General features: G+C 40.7%; 1 protein-coding gene across 1 annotated transcript in view; it reads right to left on the reverse strand.

The window, feature by feature from the left end:
- The window catches only part of syngap1b (synaptic Ras GTPase activating protein 1b), a gene marked incomplete at both ends in the record, with an annotated part of 236,922 nt that overhangs the window by 8,731 nt on the left and 206,179 nt on the right, over positions 1 to 22,012 (reverse strand). The window contains 7 exons of the mRNA XM_079240840.1: positions 1,106 to 1,167; positions 10,472 to 10,544; positions 15,579 to 15,790; positions 17,529 to 17,702; positions 17,917 to 18,345; positions 18,617 to 19,210; positions 19,596 to 19,794. Coding sequence (XP_079096966.1) covers positions 1,106 to 1,167; positions 10,472 to 10,544; positions 15,579 to 15,790; positions 17,529 to 17,702; positions 17,917 to 18,345; positions 18,617 to 19,210; positions 19,596 to 19,794 — 1,743 coding nt within the window. The remainder of the gene's footprint in view (positions 1 to 1,105; positions 1,168 to 10,471; positions 10,545 to 15,578; positions 15,791 to 17,528; positions 17,703 to 17,916; positions 18,346 to 18,616; positions 19,211 to 19,595; positions 19,795 to 22,012) is intronic.

Consider the following 22,012-nt stretch of genomic DNA (forward strand, 5'->3'; position numbering starts at 1 on the left):
TTTATGCCTCCACTATGTAGGTAAATACTTACATCCAAGTCTAAGGTTGTCAAAGATCGGCGCTCACATACTCCCGTGTCTGTGTGATGTTGGCGTTAAGCAATACATCTACTAGAGGGCTGTGCAAAGAGTACTGGCGTCAGTTTTAATAGTAATACGACAACTTGGTGACTAAGGGTGGGAAGATCAAATCGAAAAATTGAATATTGAGATCTATTTGCTTCACAAATAATTTTTTTTGTTAAAAAAATCCATTTTATTTGAAAAAAAAAAAAAAGTAATCCATTATAAAATTTTTGTCATTTTGATTGTTTTTATTGGTCTTTTTACTTGTATTCTTGGGCATTAAAGCAGCAGAATGATGGTCTGGCTACTTGGTTGTTTTTTCCTAATTGAAATAAAGAAAAATGACGAGCAAAAAGTCGATGGCGATGGTCTCCTTCTTCTTGTTCCTGTTTAAGCTATACCTCACAACATTTCTGGTGAAATTGCTCTATTTGGCAACGCATCTGTGAACTCTCTGAAAACGTACCAAAATACACACCAAACGATCACAGAGGACAGACAGAGGGGTCCATCTGATTGTTACATCGAGCATAAATGAGCCCAAACACAGTATTTCAGTTTATGTCCAACATGTCAACATCCTGATGATCCTTAACTGTCATCACATTGTGTGTCTATTTACTTTTAATGGACAGTAAAGTTTAGCCAGACACTTTGCAGAAAGCAGCAGCTGGTTAAAGCTGCATACAGTATCGATTTACCTTGTTTTATATGCAGGATGGGGATGTCTGAATAGACTCTAAGCTCTGTAAAGTGCTTGGACTGGATTATAGGTACCACAGTGCAGATAAACACCTCTTCTGTTTTCTTTAAATATTTGAAATGTTTTGTTGTCACTCCAACACAGAGGTGTGCCCTTCAGATGTAGCAGGGACGTCTGTGACAGGTCTCTTTTCTCCCTGAGATGCTGACTGGAAATGAGGCTGTGTTGGCAGAGGGGTGCTGCATATGGACGAGGATGCACATATAGAACAGCAGAAGTGGGATAAGAGGCAGGAATGACGGATGGAGAGTGAAAGTTTGCCGGTTTGGTTATTACCTGGGTACTCGGGGTGGGACAGGCGCAAGACGGGGCTGCACTAGGATGGACTGACGCCTCCCCTAAGAGAAATCACCGTATCTCATCAACAAAGGAGGAAAGGACTGGAGAGGAGAGGAGGGCGAAAAGCAAGAGGCAGAAGGAGAAAACTGGGGGCAAAACGACAGAGCGAAAGCTTGTGTGCAGGAAGGGTGGACTCAGAAGGACGGTGAGGGTTGAGGAACAGCCACCCAAACAAGACATATAATATGCACAACACAAAGTGAACAGAAAACAAGGACATAAAAATATACAGATAAAAATCCTTCCATGTGAACATTTACATACATGTATAACAGCAAAATACACACATGAGATTGTCATATATCCAACAGCCTGAGTGCATTAGTGCAGCGTGCCATGCAGCGGATTAATAACAGAAGTCATGCATATACAAGAAGAAAGAAAAAGGCGGTAAATTGTGCAACTCCAACACGACATCTGGATGTAAAAACAGCTGATAAACTGCCGTCACAGCTGCATCGCACACCTTTCCTGCTTCAGAGGGGTAAGAAAAGAAAACATGCTTATATAAACATGCACTTATCAACTCTATCAAGTTAAAACCCAGTCAGGTTTACATCAGGGCACTCAGAAAAAACACAAATAAAGTGTTTTTTCACCTCATTTTTATACACAACCACCTCACACACACACAGAAGCTCAAACTCTCACAAAGCTGCAACAATGAGAGCGAAAGAAAGAATTAAATTTTAAATAAGAAATCAGATGAACTCAGAAGGACAAAACCTTTTTCAAGATTTTGCTAAATGCAAACAAATCATTCGTACAGCAGGAAGATGGTGTTCAACTGTAAACAACCTGAAAAAGACAGATTTAAAATAATAAACAATGACATTAATCTGTTTGCTTTAATTCGTTTCAGTTCCCTTTAATACAAATGCAGTAAAATTAATTACTTTTTGTAATTTTTTTGATGTGACTAAGTCATTCAACAAGTTTGGATATTGTTTTTTTCACTAATTTGTACCAAATTTATGACTTTATACATCAAAAAGAGGATTAATTTACACTAACTTAATCAAATTGAAGCTCTTTCAAAATGAATTTAATCTTTTTGATTCAATTAGAATCAAGGGGGAAAAGCTTTATGTATTTTGTACATACATTTATTTCTTTGTCTACATGATTCATTTCAAGTCATAAGCTATATAAATTACATTTATGTTCTGTAATATTTAGGCACAATTTACTAACAGAAAAATAGTATTCGTATTGTCTACAGAGCAGAACTGTTTAAAAGAATGAAAAAATAGTTTATATAAATCCCATGGGTGTGAAACTTCAGTCCTCGAGGGCCGGCATCCTGTTGCTTCCCCAGACCAACACAGCTAATTCAAATCAAATGGATCCAGAAACTTCTTGTCAATCTATTTCTGAATTTCGGTCAGGTGTGTTGGAGAATGCAGACAACAAAGAACTACAGGATACTGGCCCTTGAGGAGACAAAAGTTTGACACCTGTGATCTAGAAGAAGATTTAAAGTTTTTATTGTATTCATGGGTCATCCTTGTCAGGTTGCAGGTTGCAGGTTCGGCCACTAGGTGTCACTTTTCCCAGCATGCAAAACCTTTAATAAACCATTTGCAGTGTTTTCTTTACTAAATTCAGTATATTTAATGATGTGCAGATAAATGCACATTACATTAGATAATACATTTACATATCAAACCATATATTTATTTTCTGAACATTATGATACAAAAAGCAACTAACGTGATCTGCTAGTTTTTCTTTTTACAATTGTGTCTCGATTCCGATTCTATTATTTTTCATATAATATGAAATGTAATCTTGTTAAAAAAAAAGTATTTTATTTCACATGAAGTACAAATTTATGTACTTTGGGCCTTGGCGTTTTATAAATGGAGATAGACGATTATATCTGTATTGTATGTAACTCACTGTATGTGTCTTTTTGATCATGTACAATACATATTATGTATGAAATGTGCTGTATATAAATAATTTTCACTTGCCTTCAAAAGACTTTCCTGTACTGTCCGTCCGTACACGCATGCATAGATACTGAAGAGGCTTGATGCAGTCCACTGGTTTTCTTAGCCAGCCAATAAATTGTTTTTATTTATTCTTTTTATAACTTTATTGGGAATTAGTGCTGTACAAATAAATATTAACTGAATTAAATAAAAGAAAATAAGCAAAAACATCTATTATCAACCAAATGTGATCTTTAATGTTCAAATTTCTGATTTTCATAGAAAATATTGATTTTTACCTGTTAAAACAAAATAAGTCAATCATACTTTGGTTATATCTAACATTCCTACTTAAAAATGTTATTATTTCTTTAACAATGATGAAGAGGTTTTTCCTCTTAAGGATTGAAGTTACTAAAATGACAATGGTGTCATTTTTATTATAAGCCAGAACAGCCAAACAGTCTTCAAGACCATTATGTTTTGCATTGAGATCATATCCATCCACACATGAGTTCATATATCTGTGTCCTGCTAGCAGCAGCTATGCTATCTTTAAAAAAGTCTGTGGTCTTTTTGCAGAGCAGGATTACTTTGTATGCACCAGATTGCTGCTGGGACTGGACGCGGCGTGCTGCACCTGTGTTATTATGCAAAGTCTAATTAAGCGAGTGGTGTTTTTTCAGAAGGTGGTAGCAGTGGCTCGAGGAAACGACAACATCATCCCCTCTCACTCCCTGCAAATTGACTTTCCCATCCTCAGCCTGTGCAGCAGCTTCACCTATTAGAGCTGAGTGTCATCACAATGGACTCAACAGTCTGTGGATTGTAAGTGGTGAGGTGATGAAGACAGGAGCCCGAAGCTAAAATACAAATTAAGCAGTATCTTCTGACAAAACAGCCTCACAAAATGCTCACTCACAGCTGCGAGAGTTTTAGCTTCAGGCGGCGCGAGCTGCATGTAGATTAAAGCAGCTTTTCTGCACAAAAATGATTTGCTCATCTCATGGCATTCATCCACCACCGCACCCATTTGTAGAGCAGTGACAAAAACGATACAACGGAATTTAATTGAATCCATATGTTATTAAATTCACAATGCAGAGAGCGATTCAGTAGAAACGGGTATTTGTGATGCCTGGATCACAAATCCTGCTGACTATGGCAGCTTTGCTATTTTTTCTTTGTAAATATTTCTCCAGGCACATGATCACTGAGGACGTGATGGAAGAAATCTGAACCTTATCAGGTCTTTACATTAGAACTTTGTGCGAAAAAAAAGAAAATAGAGACTAAAAGCACAAAGTAACAGCAGCTAAATCTAAAATTATATTTACTCTAAAACAACAGTTGAGGGTATCGTGGTTAGCACTGTGGCCTCACAGCAAGAAGGTGGCTGGTTCGATCCTCGGCTGGGGGGCTCAAACAGTGGCCTTTCTGTGTGGAGTTTGCATGTTTTCCGCGTGTATGCGTGACTTCTTTCCTCCCACCACCCAAAGACATGCATGTTAGGTTAACTGGTTACTCTAAATTGTCCCTAAGAGTGTGTGTGAGCGTGAATGGTTGTTTGTCTCTCTGTGATGGACTGGCTACCAGTCCAGAGTGTACCCTGCCTCTCGGCCAATGATTGCTGGGATAGACTCCAGATTCTCGGCGACCCTTAATGGGACTAAGCGGTTTGGAAAAAAAAATAGATGAATGAATGAATGAACAGCTGTTTGAGCTGCATTCTAGACTCCAGATGCAGGTTATATGTGATGTAAAGGCTAATTGCCATCTATGCATTTGCTTTATTTATTTATTTATTTATTTATTATTTGCATTTTTAAACATGAAAAACATGAAAACTGGGTAGGGTATCCAAATATATGACCCAACTTGTCCTACTTTCTTTTGGGATCCTTCCGTTGACATACCAATCTAACTGTTCTGACCCCAAAGGGCGGATAATGACAAACTGAAATCCTTTGATTAAAAAAAGAAAAAATGATCAAGTCCTGATTTTACCTTCCATAAAATCAAAGCAGGAATGGCTCCTTGTTCAGAGCAACAGATCTTCTTTGTGTTGTTCAAATCTCCGTTTAAAATCGTTTCACAGAACATCGGTCATAATAAACAACCACAGGCCAAGTAGAAAGACCACAAACTTTTAGATCAACGTCATTCTCCATTGTTTCTGAGTTGTGTTTTGGTTTTTACTTCTCAGGTTACACTTTGAGGCGTTGCTCTGTGAGTAGGTGAGGCATCTATTGTCATGTAGTTGAGACTCCACCTCTTAAATCAGATTACGGTTAGCTGTAGAAACTCAACGACATCACAGTTAACCGTCCCGACCCACACCCTCTGGCTGAAACGAGGCCTAACAGGCATTTTGTGATTATTTCCTGAAACTTGGTGGCCACTGACTGCATGTAAAAGATGGACGGCGTGTCCATGACGTCACCCGTAGATTTCTAAAGAACTGAATTGGAACTCATTGGGCTGTTCTCACTGTCGCCATCTTGGCAGCGTAACGCATGTCTATCTGAAAAAGCAAAAGTTGGCAATGAGGTGGAGCTGAGAAGGAGCTCTAAACATGGGGGTGAATGATTGACTCCCAACTTCCAGCTGCCTGTAGCTAATAGCCAGAGGTGGCCATTCCTGGTCCAGAAAGTAAAAGTCCTGCCATGTTTTTGGATCTACCTGTACATTTAGAACAGGTGTTTTCACTAACAGGCTCGTTTACCTGACAAATAAACTCTGCTCATTAAATTCAGCCCGTTTGGTGACTAGTCGGAACAGGGCTTTTACTTTCTGGACCAGGAACTGCCACCTCTGCTAATAGCTAACCAAGCTAACCTGAATTAGCTAACAAAGGTAGCCAGGCTACAGCTAAGGTGCTCTGTTACCTAGCTAAAAAGTTGTGCTACACTCAGCTTTCTTGCAGCGGGACATCAGATACCTGTCAATGGCCATATTTCAAGATTAAATTACTTCTAAATTGATCAGTTTTTAAAAGAATTCACTACCCCACAGTTGTCATGAAGGTAAACCTGACCTATTAAACCTAAACTGTTTTATGAACCAGGCTGTAAACATTTATTTCTGCAGTGAAGTTGGCCTTTTGAATGGGTAGTTTCACACCCCTTTTGCTGCCCCTGGCGGATGAGGGGGGAACTGCAACTTTTGGCACTTCTGCACTGGTTTCACTTTAAACCAAAGGAAGTTGCAGCTTGGTGGTAACACAGAGTTCCCTTATATAGTTATTTCCCTTTCAAGTAACATAAAAATCTACACAAACTGTGTTAATGGACACAAATCAAAAGATATTTTTCTTGAAATGTGACTCCATGTCATTTTTTTTTTGTTACAACTGAATCAAAGTCAAAATATTTTATTCTCCACATTCGCCAGCATTTTCTGAGGCTGACGTCATTTTCCATCCTCAGCTTAAAATTTAATCCATTTGACAGCAGAGTTCACCAGTTACATGAGTACCCGTCACGGAGACGGCAGACTTTATACTTCAGAAGTGCTTTCCAAACATGCTGTGCTGCATTAACGCTGTAAAATATGTTTTCTCAGAATATATCATGGTCACATTAGCTGCAATAAAGATCACTGTTGTGACACTGATGAAGCCTCTGTCAGCTCTTCCTCCTGGCATGTTTAATTATCTTATTCCCTCCCTGCTGCTTTGAAGGGCAACTAGAAATCTCCTGAAAGGCTTTTCTTTGATTTTTTTCTTGCAATTTATTAAAGAAGATTTGCCAACTTGATCCTGTGAAATGGGGAACTTGTGAGAGGGCTACTTTTTGAGAGCGTTAAGTAAAAGGAACACAGAACAGGAAGCATGCGGAACCATTTCTTTATCTTTCATTTGATATTCAGAATTAATTTGATGCAGTTTATCTACACTGTAGAGCAGATGAAAGTGGCATTTTTAAGCCCTAAGAATTGGAATTTTCATGTAAAATCCTACGATTCATACTAATACTCTTAGAAAGACCTCTCCCTCCATGGCAACACGTGCTGATATTCTGATACTGTTTTCTCCCATAGAAATACAAAAAAATCATGCTATTTATTTGGTAATTTACTATCAAAGAATTATCGAAGCTTTTTTCTTTTTGTTCTGGTGGCACCAACCGTAAAGCAGTTTTTCGTTTTGCATTTGTTCCCATACTGTACCAGAAACGAACCGAACCGTGACCTTAAAACCAACATATGTACCAAACCGTGGCCTTAAAACCAACACATGTACCAAACCGTGACCTTAAAACCAACATACGTACCAAACTATGACCTTAAAACCAACATACGTACCAAACCGTGACCTTAAAACCAACATACGTACCAAACTGTGACCTTAAAACCAACATACGTACCAAACTGTGACCTTAAAACCAACATACGTACCAAACTGTGACCTTAAAACCAACATACGTACCAAACTGTGACCTTAAAACCAACATACGTACCAAACTGTGACCTTAAAACCAACATACGTACCAAACTGTGACCTTAAAACCAACGTACTAGCATGAAGGAAACATGCTAACATTCATTCCAATGGAGAATGAACCAAGAATTAGACCTCTTCAAATTTGACCTTTTTCATCAAACATATGCAAACTGATATTTTTCCCATTCTCCAAGGTCTAAATTAACTAAACATACCAGTTATTTTGATCTTGGACCTTGGCTATCCCTGCCTCAAGAGCCATATAGTTTTATTGTTGACGTTGTTCAAAAACAAAGCAAAATTTGGGACATTATGTCCTTGTTTTCATTGTAGCTTCCCAGAGCTTGATGCGATAGCATTGAAAGCTGTACCAAATGAAAGCTAATAAAATGTTCTTGCATATGGTTGTAAACACATTAATACCTGTGTAAATTTTCGGTAGATTCTTAACTGACAATGTGAAATAAAGAGATAAAACATAATTAGTGATAAGATGGGATGTATGTGCATTAAAGGTAACAATTTTGAGATAAAGTTATGCGTCATATGATAGCATAAAAAATAAGAATATCTGACATTGCTTGTGCATTAAAATTAGTTCAAATTTACACAAGTATTAATGTATTACCAACCATATGCAATATGCATCAGTTTGCATATGTTTGACAAAAAAGGTCAAATTTGAAGAGGTTTAACCTAGCATGCATGTCTTTGGATGGTGTAGTCCAAACTAACTCAATCTACACACAGAAAGACCACTGTTTAACCCCCCCTCCAAGTCAAGGCTCAAACCAGCAACCATCGTGCTGTGGCCACAGTGCTAGCCGCTATGCCGCCGTACAGCCCATTAAAACATAAAACGTTGAACACTGTGTAATTAAAACAAGGGGATCTTAAACACAGTGAGGCACAAATCCGAGACGACTTTTGTTTTCTCCATTTGTTTTTGACCATTTATATACTTTTCTGAGTCGCTGAAGTTCTCCCAAACAGGAAAATCTAACAAAGAAACATGTTCTGAAAGCTCTGCTTTGTCCTTAAATCTTCCCGTTGGCATAACGTCCATTAGCCAGAGGCTTGATGTTTACAGAGTAAGCAGATGTATCTGAGCAGAAACAATGAAGACAGTTTATTTTTAATCTTGATTTTTATAGATTTCGGTTTCTATTGATTTTACTTACGTCTTCATATTCTTGCTATGAGCTACCAGAACTTTGACCAATAATAGTTGCTTTTAAATGTACAGAAATAAATAAGTGTCATTTGATTTGAAGCCAGTTGAAAGAAAATAACAGCCTGATAATGGAAACCAGTGGATTGCATTGAGTCTTGACTGTAATTCAGACCGCCATCCTGAGTTGTAAAGGCAGCAGGAGCAACAGGGGAAGGAAAAATGTCCGGCTGTACTCAGATAGGGCCGCTATCTGTCCTGACCGGTACTTAAATTATTATCCTGAGATGAAAACATAAAACAAAAAATCCATCTCTTCTCTCATGAAATCTGCACCGTAACTTTAAAAGCCATCTTGCTTTTCATCATTTTAATTTAATTTCTGGTTCAATTGTGATTTTTGCTCTTTGTTGCTGCATTTTTTTAATGCTTTCTTTGCATTATCTGTAATGCTTTTAATGTTTTATGTTTGGCACTTTGAAATGCGCCATACGACCAAACTCTCCTTTGAAAAATAAATAAATCAATAAATAAATGGCAGGAATGACCGCTATCAGCTTCCGTAGAATCACGATTAAATTGTAAAGAAGAAAGAGTCTAAAGTTTGTTTTACTGTATCACTGAAAAGTAAACTTACAATATTTACACCTAATCATTGTCAGATACTTGTTTTCTAATGAACCTCCAGCATGTAGTGAGATGTTCCACCGGTCGCTTCTAGGACTTTTCCCAGATGTGTTGTTCAGCTAAAATTTTAAAAAGTCCATTTTAACCAAAATCTTTATAAAAAATGAAAAAAATAAAAGGAAGTTTTTTAGGTTTTATTTGCGTGATATGTCAGAATGATTAAGGCGTAATCTTCTGATTATAAGTATCAGATTGTGTCTGACAGGGTTTGAGCAAAGTTTCTACCATAAAGTGATCTATTTTTGTCTACATTTTACAAAGTCAACATGTTGCGAAAATGGGATTTTATAATTTTAGACTCACAATTCCAAGCTGAAACACTGTCTTAATGCACCTATTGATCCTGTCATTTAAATCCACGTCTATAAAGTTATTTTATAGACATGGTCTGAACGAAGACCTGCTTGTAGTCTTCTGTCTGAGTCGTCATTAAACAGAAGTCCACGTCAGTGAGAACGAGTGAGCCACTGCTCGAATTACGGCTTCCATTTTTAGCCACACATATGCATAGACAACATAGATAGGTATGTGCGTATATACTCGCTGTATTTGCAGCATGACTCATGCTTAAAAGTGGGTTTGGTTCAATTTGAGAGGATAAGCAAGGGGGGCGTGTTGGGAGCATGAGACAAAAAGCACAGAAGGAAGGAAGCTCCTGAAGACGCACCACGCTGTATATTAAGATTTCAGGCTCAGCTGTTCAATAACTTGAATGTAAGTCGGGTTCTGCGTCATTTGGTTTGAGGGGTTTTTAGCCCGACATGCGCGACAGAAATGCTGCAGCGCTGGTGACACCATCACAGGCCCGGATGTGCTCTGCAACCCAGCTCCAAGCTGAGGAATGCAAACAGCAACACTCTTTCATCTTCAAAGCTCCCTGACATGTTGGCGGACGGACGGCAGTCAAAGCCAAACACAAAGAACAGGTCAGGGACAGGGCAAGCCAATCAGAGGGACCACATACATACAGCAGACAGAACCATAACAGCAGCGGGGGGGGCGGGGGAGGGAGATAGCACGGGCCACTGTACGGACGCGACGACAGAAGAAGCAGTCTCACAGACCTGATCAGCGAAAATCCGGGTTTTTGGCTCAAGAATGGGTCCTCCCCTTAACTCATCCTCCACAGCCATGAGTCTTGGAAGCAGAGAAAGAGAGAAAGGGGGAGAAAGAGGGAGGGTGACAGAAAGAGAGGGAGTATTATGAGTTTTAGATAAACAAGACGTTGAGCAGGTGCATCTCCAACATGTGGCTCAACAGCAGCGCAGCCATGAACAGCTGCCGTTTCCCTGGTTCCCAAACCCCGACTAGCAGCCCAGCCTGGGAAGCTGCGCAGCAGCAACTCATGCCATGCTTTATAAGGCACTGCCAATTTTCACTGGGGGAGCCTTATCTCTTCTCGCACCACCCCCCCCTCGCCTCGCCTCCTCATGGGATTCATCAAAGCATTTGTGTCCAATTTAAGGTGTTTACAAAGAGCAATATGAGGCCAACTGTGGGTAATTACGCTCAGTTTCTGGTGCAATAAATGGATCCCAATCATCCCCAGGGAATTGCCCCCCCCCCTCCCCCCCGCCCCCCACCATCTTATGTAACAGTAACTGACCAAGTCACGAGTGGAAAATCCTTTGACTAATCATTTCAAAGGCTCGCAGATATGAGCGAGGAAACGGCTGCAGTTTTCATGAGCCAGCGGACGGCGCAGGTTTTCCCAGCTCGCCGGATTCTCCCATGTTTTCCACACATCTCTCTGGCAGCCAGCTGGCTGATCTAAACATGCTGTCAGTAAATAAATAAAAATCCCTCTTTACGTCATAGATTTCATAGCTTCCTGACTCCCCAAGTTTCATCCCGGCTACTGGAGAGAATGGACTTGGAATGGGTTTGATGGGATGTTAAGATTTTGTAAAAGCAAACAAAAGGAGTCAAATCTCACATTTATGTTAATTAATGAGCCAAAAGGTTTACACTTGTGGATTAAGATTATAATCCAAGTGTTTAATCAATCCAAAACCCCACCGTCTGAGTCATAATGCGTCACTCCTGGGGACTTTGTTTTCATCACATTCATGTCATTTTATTAAGAAGACAGAGGCACATGTTGGACAATAAAGAATGAAAATCCACAGGTAAAGTTTCAAACATAAGTGTTTGGATGTTTTATTCCATAAATAATGTACAGTGTTGAGTTGTTATTTTTTTTGTTACAAAAGAAGAGAATAGGAAAGGAAAAGAGTCAATCATAAGCACAGACAGAAATATTTGCACGGTCCCAGAAAACAATGAATGCAACATGAGGTTTACAGCATTAAGATTCCACATGACTTCAAAAGGCAGACAATGATTTAGTGTGGGTGATATGTTACAAAAAGGAGGGAAGAGGAAAAGAAAAGAGAAGATCCAGTTGTACTTCAAGTAGTGTGCTTTTGAGGTCAAGTCGTACATTGAATCAAAACAATAAATCCACCAACATGAGGTCACAAAGTCGGAATATTTTGCTACAGAGAAAAAAAAAGGCAAGAAACAAAAGGATGTAAAGTTAACGTAAAGTCAGGAAAAACGCAGACCTGCATCAGAAAGCAGATGCAAATACTTTCCTTTTGGGTTTCTGCTTGTTTCGTTTAGCCTCATGTGCAGCGTTTGTTTGGTTGGGAACTTACCTTCACATCGGATTAGTGCTGGTGCGTCGCCTCGTCTTGCTCAAACAAGAACTATTTGCAGCTATTTGACGCAGGTCTGCGCAGGAATGAAAATGAAACCTCGGCTGTTGCTATCAGCCATGTCAGTCGCACGCACATCAAGCCGAACCTCATCACCACTGTGGTTCATTTGCATGGTTTGAACAGAGGGCTTGCCGTAGTACAATCTATACAGCCTGTCAACATATGCTTGCTACAAAAGAGAGGCAGATATACCGACACCAGAGTGTTCTCCATGTCTCTGAAGAGGGAGAAAGAAAATAATAAGATGAGAATAACTCTGTAATGATGAAGTCATACTGTGACTGCATATGTCAAAGTGACAGTACTCTCTAAACTTTCGTAAACACCGATTCTTATCACCACGTCACCACCAATGACGGACTGCATGTCAAAAGTCATACCAAGCATATACAGCAAAATCATACAAGGAAAGGAAAATCAGCTTTGCTTTAATTAATAAATGATATCCAGCAGGCTTTCATTTAAAAAGATAAAGTTCACAAACACCGTACAGATCAGAAAAAGCCAAAAGAACAAGGAAAAGAACTGAAATACATACAGAGTCGCGTCATCAGTGTCTGTGTTGTTCTCTGCACTGGTCTGGTTGGATTCTGCAGACGGCAGCTGCTAGAAGAGTTTGGCAGGAAGTCACTGTTTCTTTATGTACACATGAGGCACACATGCATCTGGATCCTGCATGTGCATGTGCACGAGCACATGAAGACATATTGTATCTGTTATTGCGCTTCTCCGGCTAAAAACTTAGCTATTGCAAGGTTAAAATAGTTACAATCTCACTCTCAATAAATTCATATACATCTCATATAATATTATTGTTATGGCTCTTGCATCACTGAATTGATAATGCTATGGATAATAATAGTTAAAAATAGATTATTACTATAACAGGTGCAACAAAGACTATAGTTGCTGCATTTTGTTTTAAAACATAAATCTCTTCAGTTCACAGCAAACAGCTTGGGGAAGATAAATAGTTTTATCCATATTTATAATTCATATATTGGGACTTAAAAAAAAAAAAAAAAAAGGAGCGCCTGTAGCCAACTAACGGGATTTGGCCTGAAGACAAAAAATATATGGATACAAGTGCTACAGGTAAAGTGGGTTCAGTGGATTTAAAGTAGCGTGAGCTGACTGAATAAGTGGCTTTGGTTTAAATCAGATGGTTGGAACAGAATGACAGATCCTGGAGTTGCTCTGAGCTGAAAGGAAAGTTTACGCACAGAACGTTAAGGCTTCTCTGAAAGGAAATCTCTACAAGTGTCTCAGTTCTGCAGAAAAAAGGATGTTTTCTGAAACTTTTTTAAGTCTACGCAGGAGACGTGATGTGAAGTTGTCGTTGTGCACTCCTGCTGCAGAACCTGAGCTCGCACTTTCACTAACAGACATCTGAGAGTGAAAGCTGCACAGAAAAGTCAGGTGTGGATGGAACTACAACATAAGGCCATGGTTGCACTTGTTGCTTCACTAAGATCCTGGAGTCCACTCAGTCCAGCAGGATGGCCTGAGACAGTAACCTTTTCCTCATCCGCGCTCTCTGCACTGCTCACTTTTGTGCATTTAAAATTCACAACGTGTCCAGATGATGCACATGTTTTGCAGTGCATGGTCTGGCTCAGTCAGCTGGGAGTAAAAGTGACTTGGAAGCATCCAGATCTGCTACTTAACTCATCCTCAGATGATCAGCGTAGGTCACAAGTGTAAGCCTTGACAAGAGTTTCCTGCACGCTTGTGCTTTATGTGTGCACATTTGTCTTTGCACTACCCAAAGGCGGGGGAGGGGGAGGGGGTGATAATCGTGGATGAAGCTTCAAGCTCTCGCACAGTTTATGTTTCATTCGGCACAGTTCTTTGCCTTTCTGCTTGAATCTTCATCCTTCACCGACTGATTCAAGTTACGTCTGTGACATAGCGACGTTCTTCTCCCCTTTTATTACAGCGTTCTGATGGATATATATCTATATATATATAAATAAAAAGGAGCGGTACGAGTCCCAGCGATCCTTCTGCAGAGAGAAACGTCGGCAGTCCTTCAGTGAAGAGGATTCACCTCAGTTTAAAATGGAAGAGCGTACATCAAACCGTGGTCTTCCATAGTCCTGTGCACGAAAGTCCAAAGCAATTCTTTGAAAGGTGCAGGCATGTTTTTACTTTCTCTTTAAAGTTACAAACTGGTGATCCTGCTGTGCTTTACTGTGCAATCTGGTGGCAGATTCAACTAAAAGCTAAGTGGATCTCTTACATGAGTCCAGAATCCAGTTTAAACAGCAGAACTCTTGTTAATTAAAAAAAAAAAACCAAACAAAAAAAAAAAAGGCTGCTGGTGGGTGCAACAGCTCAGGATGAGGGAGGATGTTTTACTGATGCTTTATATACAAGGTAAGATGCGCAGGACTCTCTTCATTCCAAGTCTTCTTCCCTGGAGTGGATTAGAAGTGGCAACATTCTCCGTCACAGATATCCACCCTTCAGTTGCAGATGTGAACATATTGCACATATTTCCCCTTTTAAACTGAACTTTCTCCATTAAAGACACGGCTAAGCTAGACAGCAGTGCTTACTGTGCAGTCACACAGAATCCTGCAGGAGTCCTGCAAGCAGAGCCAATATTTGGTTTTCGTGCTTGAATACAACTGAGAAGCGATCGATGTTCCACTCTTTTTCCCTTCAACTACTTCATTAGTTGGCAATCAATAAAAAGTAAAGGCTGCGCTCAAAGACTGCCCCATTACAATTAAAATAAATATATAAACACTCAATAAGTTAAGATGCGGCTGGAGTTTTCTGCAGAGCTCCTAACAACAAATAAGCCATGTTGCGGGGTTGGGACAGCTGATCTGCTGCAACAAGAGCTTAGAGGACAATCAGTCTTTTTGTTGAGCTTGAACAGAGGCAGCCACAGGGGAACATGCCCTGCATACTTATCCGAGAAGATACAGATCTCTGTCCTCCATATTACAGTCTCTCATTTAATTTGCCACTCATTACATGTCGGCAGCTTTGGCTTTCAATATACAGCTCCCTGCCTTGGCCTGAGGGCTACAGCGCTTAATGAAACTGAAACCAGCGTCCTACCCTGCAATATTCTGTGCAAGATAACAACCTCTGGTAAATAAAGTCCTTTTCAAACATGCAATATGTGCATTTTAGGCCATAACTGCTTCAAGTTCATGTTTCATCTTGTTAAAGAGATGCTAAAGTTGTGCTGTGGACGCCTCCTGCCTCCACTTACTGCTCACAAGAATGATGGTTTTAATTACTGGTACCCATCAGAGTCTTCGAGAATAAGCCACGTATCTGGGAAAAACTGACAGTATGTACAGCAAAAGATCCATAAAAAGCAAAAAAAGGAAGAATGTGGCCAGTTCATGGCGTCCCTACACACACAAAAAAATCACAATGTCTCCGCTGTCTGTTTCCCTCCATCCCAACAACAGCCTCCATTTACCTGCTAATTATTCCTTTAATTTGGGAGTCTTTTTCCACTTGCTGTTGCCGTAGCCTCCTCTCACTGTCCTCGAGTCGATTCTGGTACTGAAGGAGGATCTTATTGGTCTGCTGCTCCTGCATGAGGAGCCTCCGCTCGTACTCCTCCAGCTTCTTGTGGGACATCACCAGGCGCTCCTTCAGGGAGTTGATCTCCTCCTCGTACTCCCGCACCTGAGCCAGAGATGCAGACAGAAGGTCAGCTAAACATCCAGGAAGGGGGTCACGGTGGTGGTGAGGATAAAAAAAACCAAAACCATTTCATCCACAATCATTCAGACTGTGACACAAACAAACAAAGAACAAAAACAACCGATGAATCTTGGAAAACTGCAGCAGATTTGTGATCATTTGGATAAAAATGTAAATGTAACCTTAGGGTTGGAAAAATGGTGATTTTATAAAGCTATGAAGAACTGAAACAAGAAGGTTAAATAAATCATGACTTTGAAAGGTTGCAACAACTGAGACAGCATGCAGAGCAGGGTGCCCGAGTCTGGTCCTGGAGATCCACCATCCTGCAGCTTTTAGATGCATCGCATCTCCAACCCTGTTTGTTACCAAGCCTCTGCAGAGAAGGATGGCATGTGCATGAGGTAACTCAGACAGGTGATTCAGGTGTGTTGGAGAAGGGACGCGGCCATCTCCAGGACCGGACTTCAGCGCTCCTGACATATTAGGGCTGTGACGATATGCTTTCGTCCCGATTCGATTCAATTCTGATTTTTTTCTGGTGCCGACTCGATTTAAATTGCGATTCTCATAATTCTTTGATTTTGCTGATTTTTGTCAATTAAAAACAAAAATAATGTACAAAAATTTTTTTTGCTCATCATTTTTCATGATTTCAACGAGGAAAAAAACAACCCAAAAAGGCAGACCATCATTCTACTGCTATAATGCCTAAGAAGACGAGTAAAAAGATCAATAAAAACAGAGGAAATTACAAAAAACTTAGAAGATTTTTTAACAAAAAAACTGATTTTAAAATTGTGAAGCAAAAAAATCCCGATTATTGATTTTTTGATTCGATTGTCCTGACCCTATGACGTAAAGGGAATGTTTAGGATAAAGGAAGTAGGCGGGGTTAGGTCGGGTCTTCTGAAGGTAGCGACCAATAAACGGTATTTAAATCTATCCCCAAAAGTCTTGAACCCTGATGTTGTGTTTACGTTAAATTTAACGCGTGTTGAATCTTAGTAGTAGTAGTAGTAGTAGTAGTTCTCAAAACATTTGAGAACTACTACTCTGAGCTACTCACAGTTCAGTTTCTCTTTTAGTGATGGGAAGTTCAGCTCTTTTCAAAGATTCGGCTCTTTTGACTCAGTCGGCTTTTTCAACTCCTAAATGGTTCTCTATTTGGTATCATGTAGAGCTTTTCTTTTTACTTTTAGTGTTATTTAGCACTTCTGAGTGGTTTGTTTTTATCACAAGAGCCTTATTTTTAAGCGTTTTTCATTTAAAAAAAGTTGGGTTTAATATTTTAATCAAACATTTCAACAAATGACTAGACACAGAACCACACCAAGCAAATAAATTGAATAAAGGCCAAAACCTGAACATTTGGACATTTTAAAGAATCCGTTTCTCCATTTTCTTCCTCAAACATTTGTAAATTAAACCTGGTTTCCGGTTCTCTCTGTGTCCCTGGTCTGTACCACTACACTGCTTTTTCCTTCTGTACATGTATTAACCTCATTGAGGGAACATCAAAATAAAGCCCTGTCCCTTCTGAAAAACTCGGTTCTTTTAGACATCAATCAGTTCTTCTCATTCACTAGAAAGAATTGGTTCTTGGAGCCGGCTCGTTCGTGAACGACACATCACTGCTTTTTTACGCATAACAACCAAAGTTGTCTGTAATCAAGCCTCGTGATTTTCAGAGTAAACTTTTAAAGAAAAGGACACCTACTCTATCCATGCGTGACTCATCCATGCTCTTCGAGTACTCCTTCAGTTTGAAATCTTCGCGGTCAATCCTGGAGCTTTCGATGTCAGCCGACAGATGGGGCATGTTGGACACCCACGCCACTGTTCGCTCGTTCGCCGGGGTTGGAGGGTTGAGTGTAGATGGAGACTGGGAACCCTGCAAAGAAAGGGCAGTACGTTGAGTTTCTAGCTGGATGAAAGTTACTTTCATAATGAGGCATGTTATGCAGGATGTTGCCCAAAATGCCTCAGAGCGACATGTTGTACATTTTATGCACCAGATTGCACAAAAAGAGCTGCAGAAACTCTTAAATCTCTGCTCAGTGACAGCTGAGCTGATAAAAAAATGGGAGAAAGTGTGTAGATATTACCTGTTTGCTCATGGTGGGTTTAAGAAGGTGCTGCTGAGACTGCTGTGGCGACTGCTGAGTGCTCTGACTGGTCGTTCCTTGTGGACTCCCACTTTCCCTGACAGAACTCTGCTGGTGGGGAAGACCCGGGGCGGTGTTGTCTTTGACAGACAGCTGCCGGGGCCCTTGCTGCCTGCCGCCGTATCCGGACTCCGGCGACTGAAGGAGGTTCCCGCTCTGCGGCCGGGTCTTACCAGAAGCAGAGGGGGGGGCGGCCGCGCTGACGGACAGCTGATGGGAGGTCTGGGACTTGACGCGTTGGGTGGGAGGTGGCGCAACAGAACTCTGGCGCATGGGTTGGACGGTGGAAGGAGGGGTGGTTGCCAAGGAGGAGTGAGAGGTTCCTGTCTGGGATGTCATGCCCATCATTTGTTGCTGCTGGAGATTGTCCTAAGAAAGAAGCAAATAATAAATGAGAACTTTTATGTGTATTCAACAGACAAATATGGACTTTTAACACGTTGATGCTGGAACATGCTGCTTTATGTGACAGATTATTAAAATGATTCCATCTTCATTTCTGACCCCGTTCCTGCAAAATATGACTGATGACATCAACGTTGGGTTTTCTGATGATCATATTTATAAATATAGTTGGAAAAAAAACAATCAAATAAACTAAAGTTGAACGACTTCAAGGCGTCACTGAAGCAACATTTACCTGCATGTGCATGGACATCTGCCGGCGTCCATAGTCCGCCCTGCTGTAGTCGTCACTGTAGCTGTGTGAGTGGATGATGCTGGGTTGGCCCAGGTGACCGTCCCTGGTCCTGAGCGTGGACAGATCTTCACTGCGTGAGAAGCCCCCATGGGCAAACTGTGGGATGTAGGTCTGATGAGAAGGCTCAGGCTCTGGGGCCAGGAGGAGGGGGGCTGGGGGTTGAGCCCGGCTGTGCTGGTGATGGAGCTGTTGCTGTTGAGGCCCATCAGCCGTCGCCAGATGAAAGAGGGGATTCTGGAAGGAAAGCGGGTAGCGCATGGCGGCGGCCTGCTGTTGCTGCTGCTGGGATAGCGAGTCGGTGGTGGTGCCCATCTGGCTCAGCTGGCTCAGCCGGAGGCCGCCGGACATGCTGGAGCCGCCAGAGCCAGCTGACAACCTCCCACCGGCCCGCAGCTGGCTGCTCAGGCCCGACCCCAGGCCGCCACCGCCTCCGCTGCTCAGCCCTCCGAAGCTGCCCATACCGGCGATGGAGGCCTGGGAGGAGTTGAGCATGTCCACCGACTGCAGGTTAGACACGCTGTTCATTCGGGAATCCTGGAGGTCCATCATAGATACGCTTTTACTGACACTGAGCACCTAGATAATAAGGGATATGAGAGGCTAGTGTGCCCCTGTTATTTTGTTATGTTATGTGGCCAACGGATGACATGGGTGAGGGTGGTGCAGGTGTTTTTACCGCCACGCCTGCTTGGGTATCGGAATGCCTGAAAGTATTTCCCAGGAAATACCGCTAGGATGAGTAGCGAGGTGAATCATTGAAAAAAAAAAGCAGATGCCATGATAAAACTAGAGCCTCAACAACACGATGGCAGATTCTCAAAAGTATGACCAGCATGCACGTCATACTGACCTCACTTTGGGAAGGATTAAACTAGTGGATGGAATGATGATTCCCCAGTTCAGTGTGATAAAAACTCACCTTAGGGTCTGGTTCTGTGATGTCCGAACTGCTGGTGCAGTACGCCGGGCTGGAGCGAGCCAGAGGAGGACGCGATACGTAAAACATGTCTTTGGAGGCTCGATGAGGGTGGTCGCGGTCCTGAAAACTCATCTGAGAGCGGGATGGCATGACCCCTCCGGTGGAGGTGGGGGAAGGCAAACGAGTGAAATCTATAGAGCTGGAGAACAGCAGGGAGTAAGACCAGCTGCAGCTGAGGGGAAAACTGTTCAGTTTTCTCTTTGTGTACGAGAAAAATAAGAAATTAAATTAATTTCTACACAAAACATGCATAAAATCGAAAAGCTTCTTTTTTTTATTTATCTTTTATTTTAACATTTATTTATTGATAGAGGAATAAACCCTTGAGATGCAACATCTGGTTTTAAAGGGGGTCCTCTAAATAAAAGTAACGCAAAACAAGAGCAGCAGCGTCTACTAAAACAAAAGAAAGAAATTTACAAACAGGAAAAAAAAAGAATAAGTTAATAAATAAATAACAAAAGAACAAAATAAAAATAAAACATATGTAATACATGTAATAGTCATCATCAATCATACATCCATATAAACACACGCGCACACACACAAACCACTCTCGTAACCCCACCCTCCCACGGATGCTAAAAACCTGTACATGTTAAATATATAGCGACAAAATGTGAGGATATGATGCTGATGGCCACTCAGGAACCAAAAAGGGAGAGATGGGAAGAGATGGGAAAAGATGGGCAAAACTCTGGGGACTGAAGGGAAAGTTTTACCAGATCTGATGGTGGTAAACTGTGGGGACCACAAGATCTGATAGGTATAATGAAAGTAGACCAGGAGTAGGCAAGTTAAGTCCTGCAGGTTCGAGTTAAGACCCCTGATCCAATTTAAATGGATCCAACAACTTACCAAGTTGTCCTCAGAGACTGTTTTATTTGATTCAGGTGTGTTGAAACAAGAAAACATCTAAAACTGTGTAAGACTGTGGCTTTCTAGAGCCAAATCTCGCTATATTCATCCATTTATGCTTCATAGACCAACAGCAGTTTGTGAAATCAGTTTTATGCTGGAAAGGTAGTCGAGCGGTGAATCAGCTGCAGGTGTTCTATTGATTTCTGCAGCCGACATGTAAATAAGCTTTTACAGTCATCCGGTCTGCCGAAAATAAACACATCAAGCAATTTTACTAAATCACTCAGAAACATTGAAATAATTTGGAGGAAACAGCTGAATGTGTACTAAACTTAATGTGGCTGCTGATACTCAGGTCCATGTCTATGAATGCACACAGATGGTTTGTAGACGAATACAAACTGATCACTAATCATCTGCATATAAAAACACACTCTGCACCCAAACTAAGCAGAGGTTACAATGAAAGCAAAAACAAAGAAGAACCAGCGTAAGTTCTGGGCTCATGACCACAGTTAAAACTGCAGAATGGAGCGACGTCACAGAAGACATCAGCTTTGGTAGTTTAGTGGAAGCAGTTGTGAAAACATGTTTAAAATATTTAGAAAAAAAGCTCCAAATCCATCCAAGTTGCTGCAGGCAGACTTGCAACCCCTGTTCTTATCTACAGCAGAGGAATGCATGGTGTAAGCAAGATGTGCTGAGAAGAGAGGAAATAAAAATGTATGCATGGATCATGGTATGTTGGCCACTTTCTTAAACAGCCTTTACATATTTAAGGCAATGCATGTGTCAGCTTTCTGTAAGAACATCTCTTTTTTTTTTTTTTTTTTTTTTTTTTTTTTTTTAATGTTGTAAGAACATCTCTAAAGACTTTGTTTCTCAAAGCTCAGTGTGAAGGTCTTCCACAGCCACTACACACATCTGATTCCCTCTGCAGAGCATCTACGATTAAATAAGAGCGTATTGGAAAAGCTGAAGATATGAAACAAACATAGAATAAACTCACTGTTCCATCTTTTTCTGCTAAATTTGGATGCTTTTATTAACTTTGAACTCACTCATATCAGCTCAAACTGCTTAAAAAACATGTACCTGTGTATGGAAACCATATTGTCACATTATTCTTGCTTTACAAATACATATCTGCTTTTTGCAGTTATGTATGCATGTTTAATGCATCTAATTACAAGTGTGTATTTTTAGGAGGTGTGGGACATGCGATGCTACTGTGATGTTTCTGAAATGTGCTGTCGGGTACCTGGTAGTTTCATAAATATTGTCTGAATGAACTGAATGAAAGCAGAATAATGTCGATAAGATGAGGTTTGAAAAGCACTCGGTCAATGTCTGCTAAGTGTAGAGCGATTAAAAGTACAAAATCTCAGTATTTTAACCCATTATTGTAACAAGGAATATAAATAAAGAAGAGTCGGAGTTTTGACTCTGGGTTGTCAGCTGGCTTTTTAGCAGATGTTTTTCTCCAAAGCGACTTA

This window comes from Telmatherina bonti (genome assembly GCF_933228915.1).
Source record: "Telmatherina bonti genome assembly, chromosome: 5".
Lineage (NCBI taxonomy): Eukaryota > Metazoa > Chordata > Actinopteri > Atheriniformes > Telmatherinidae > Telmatherina > Telmatherina bonti.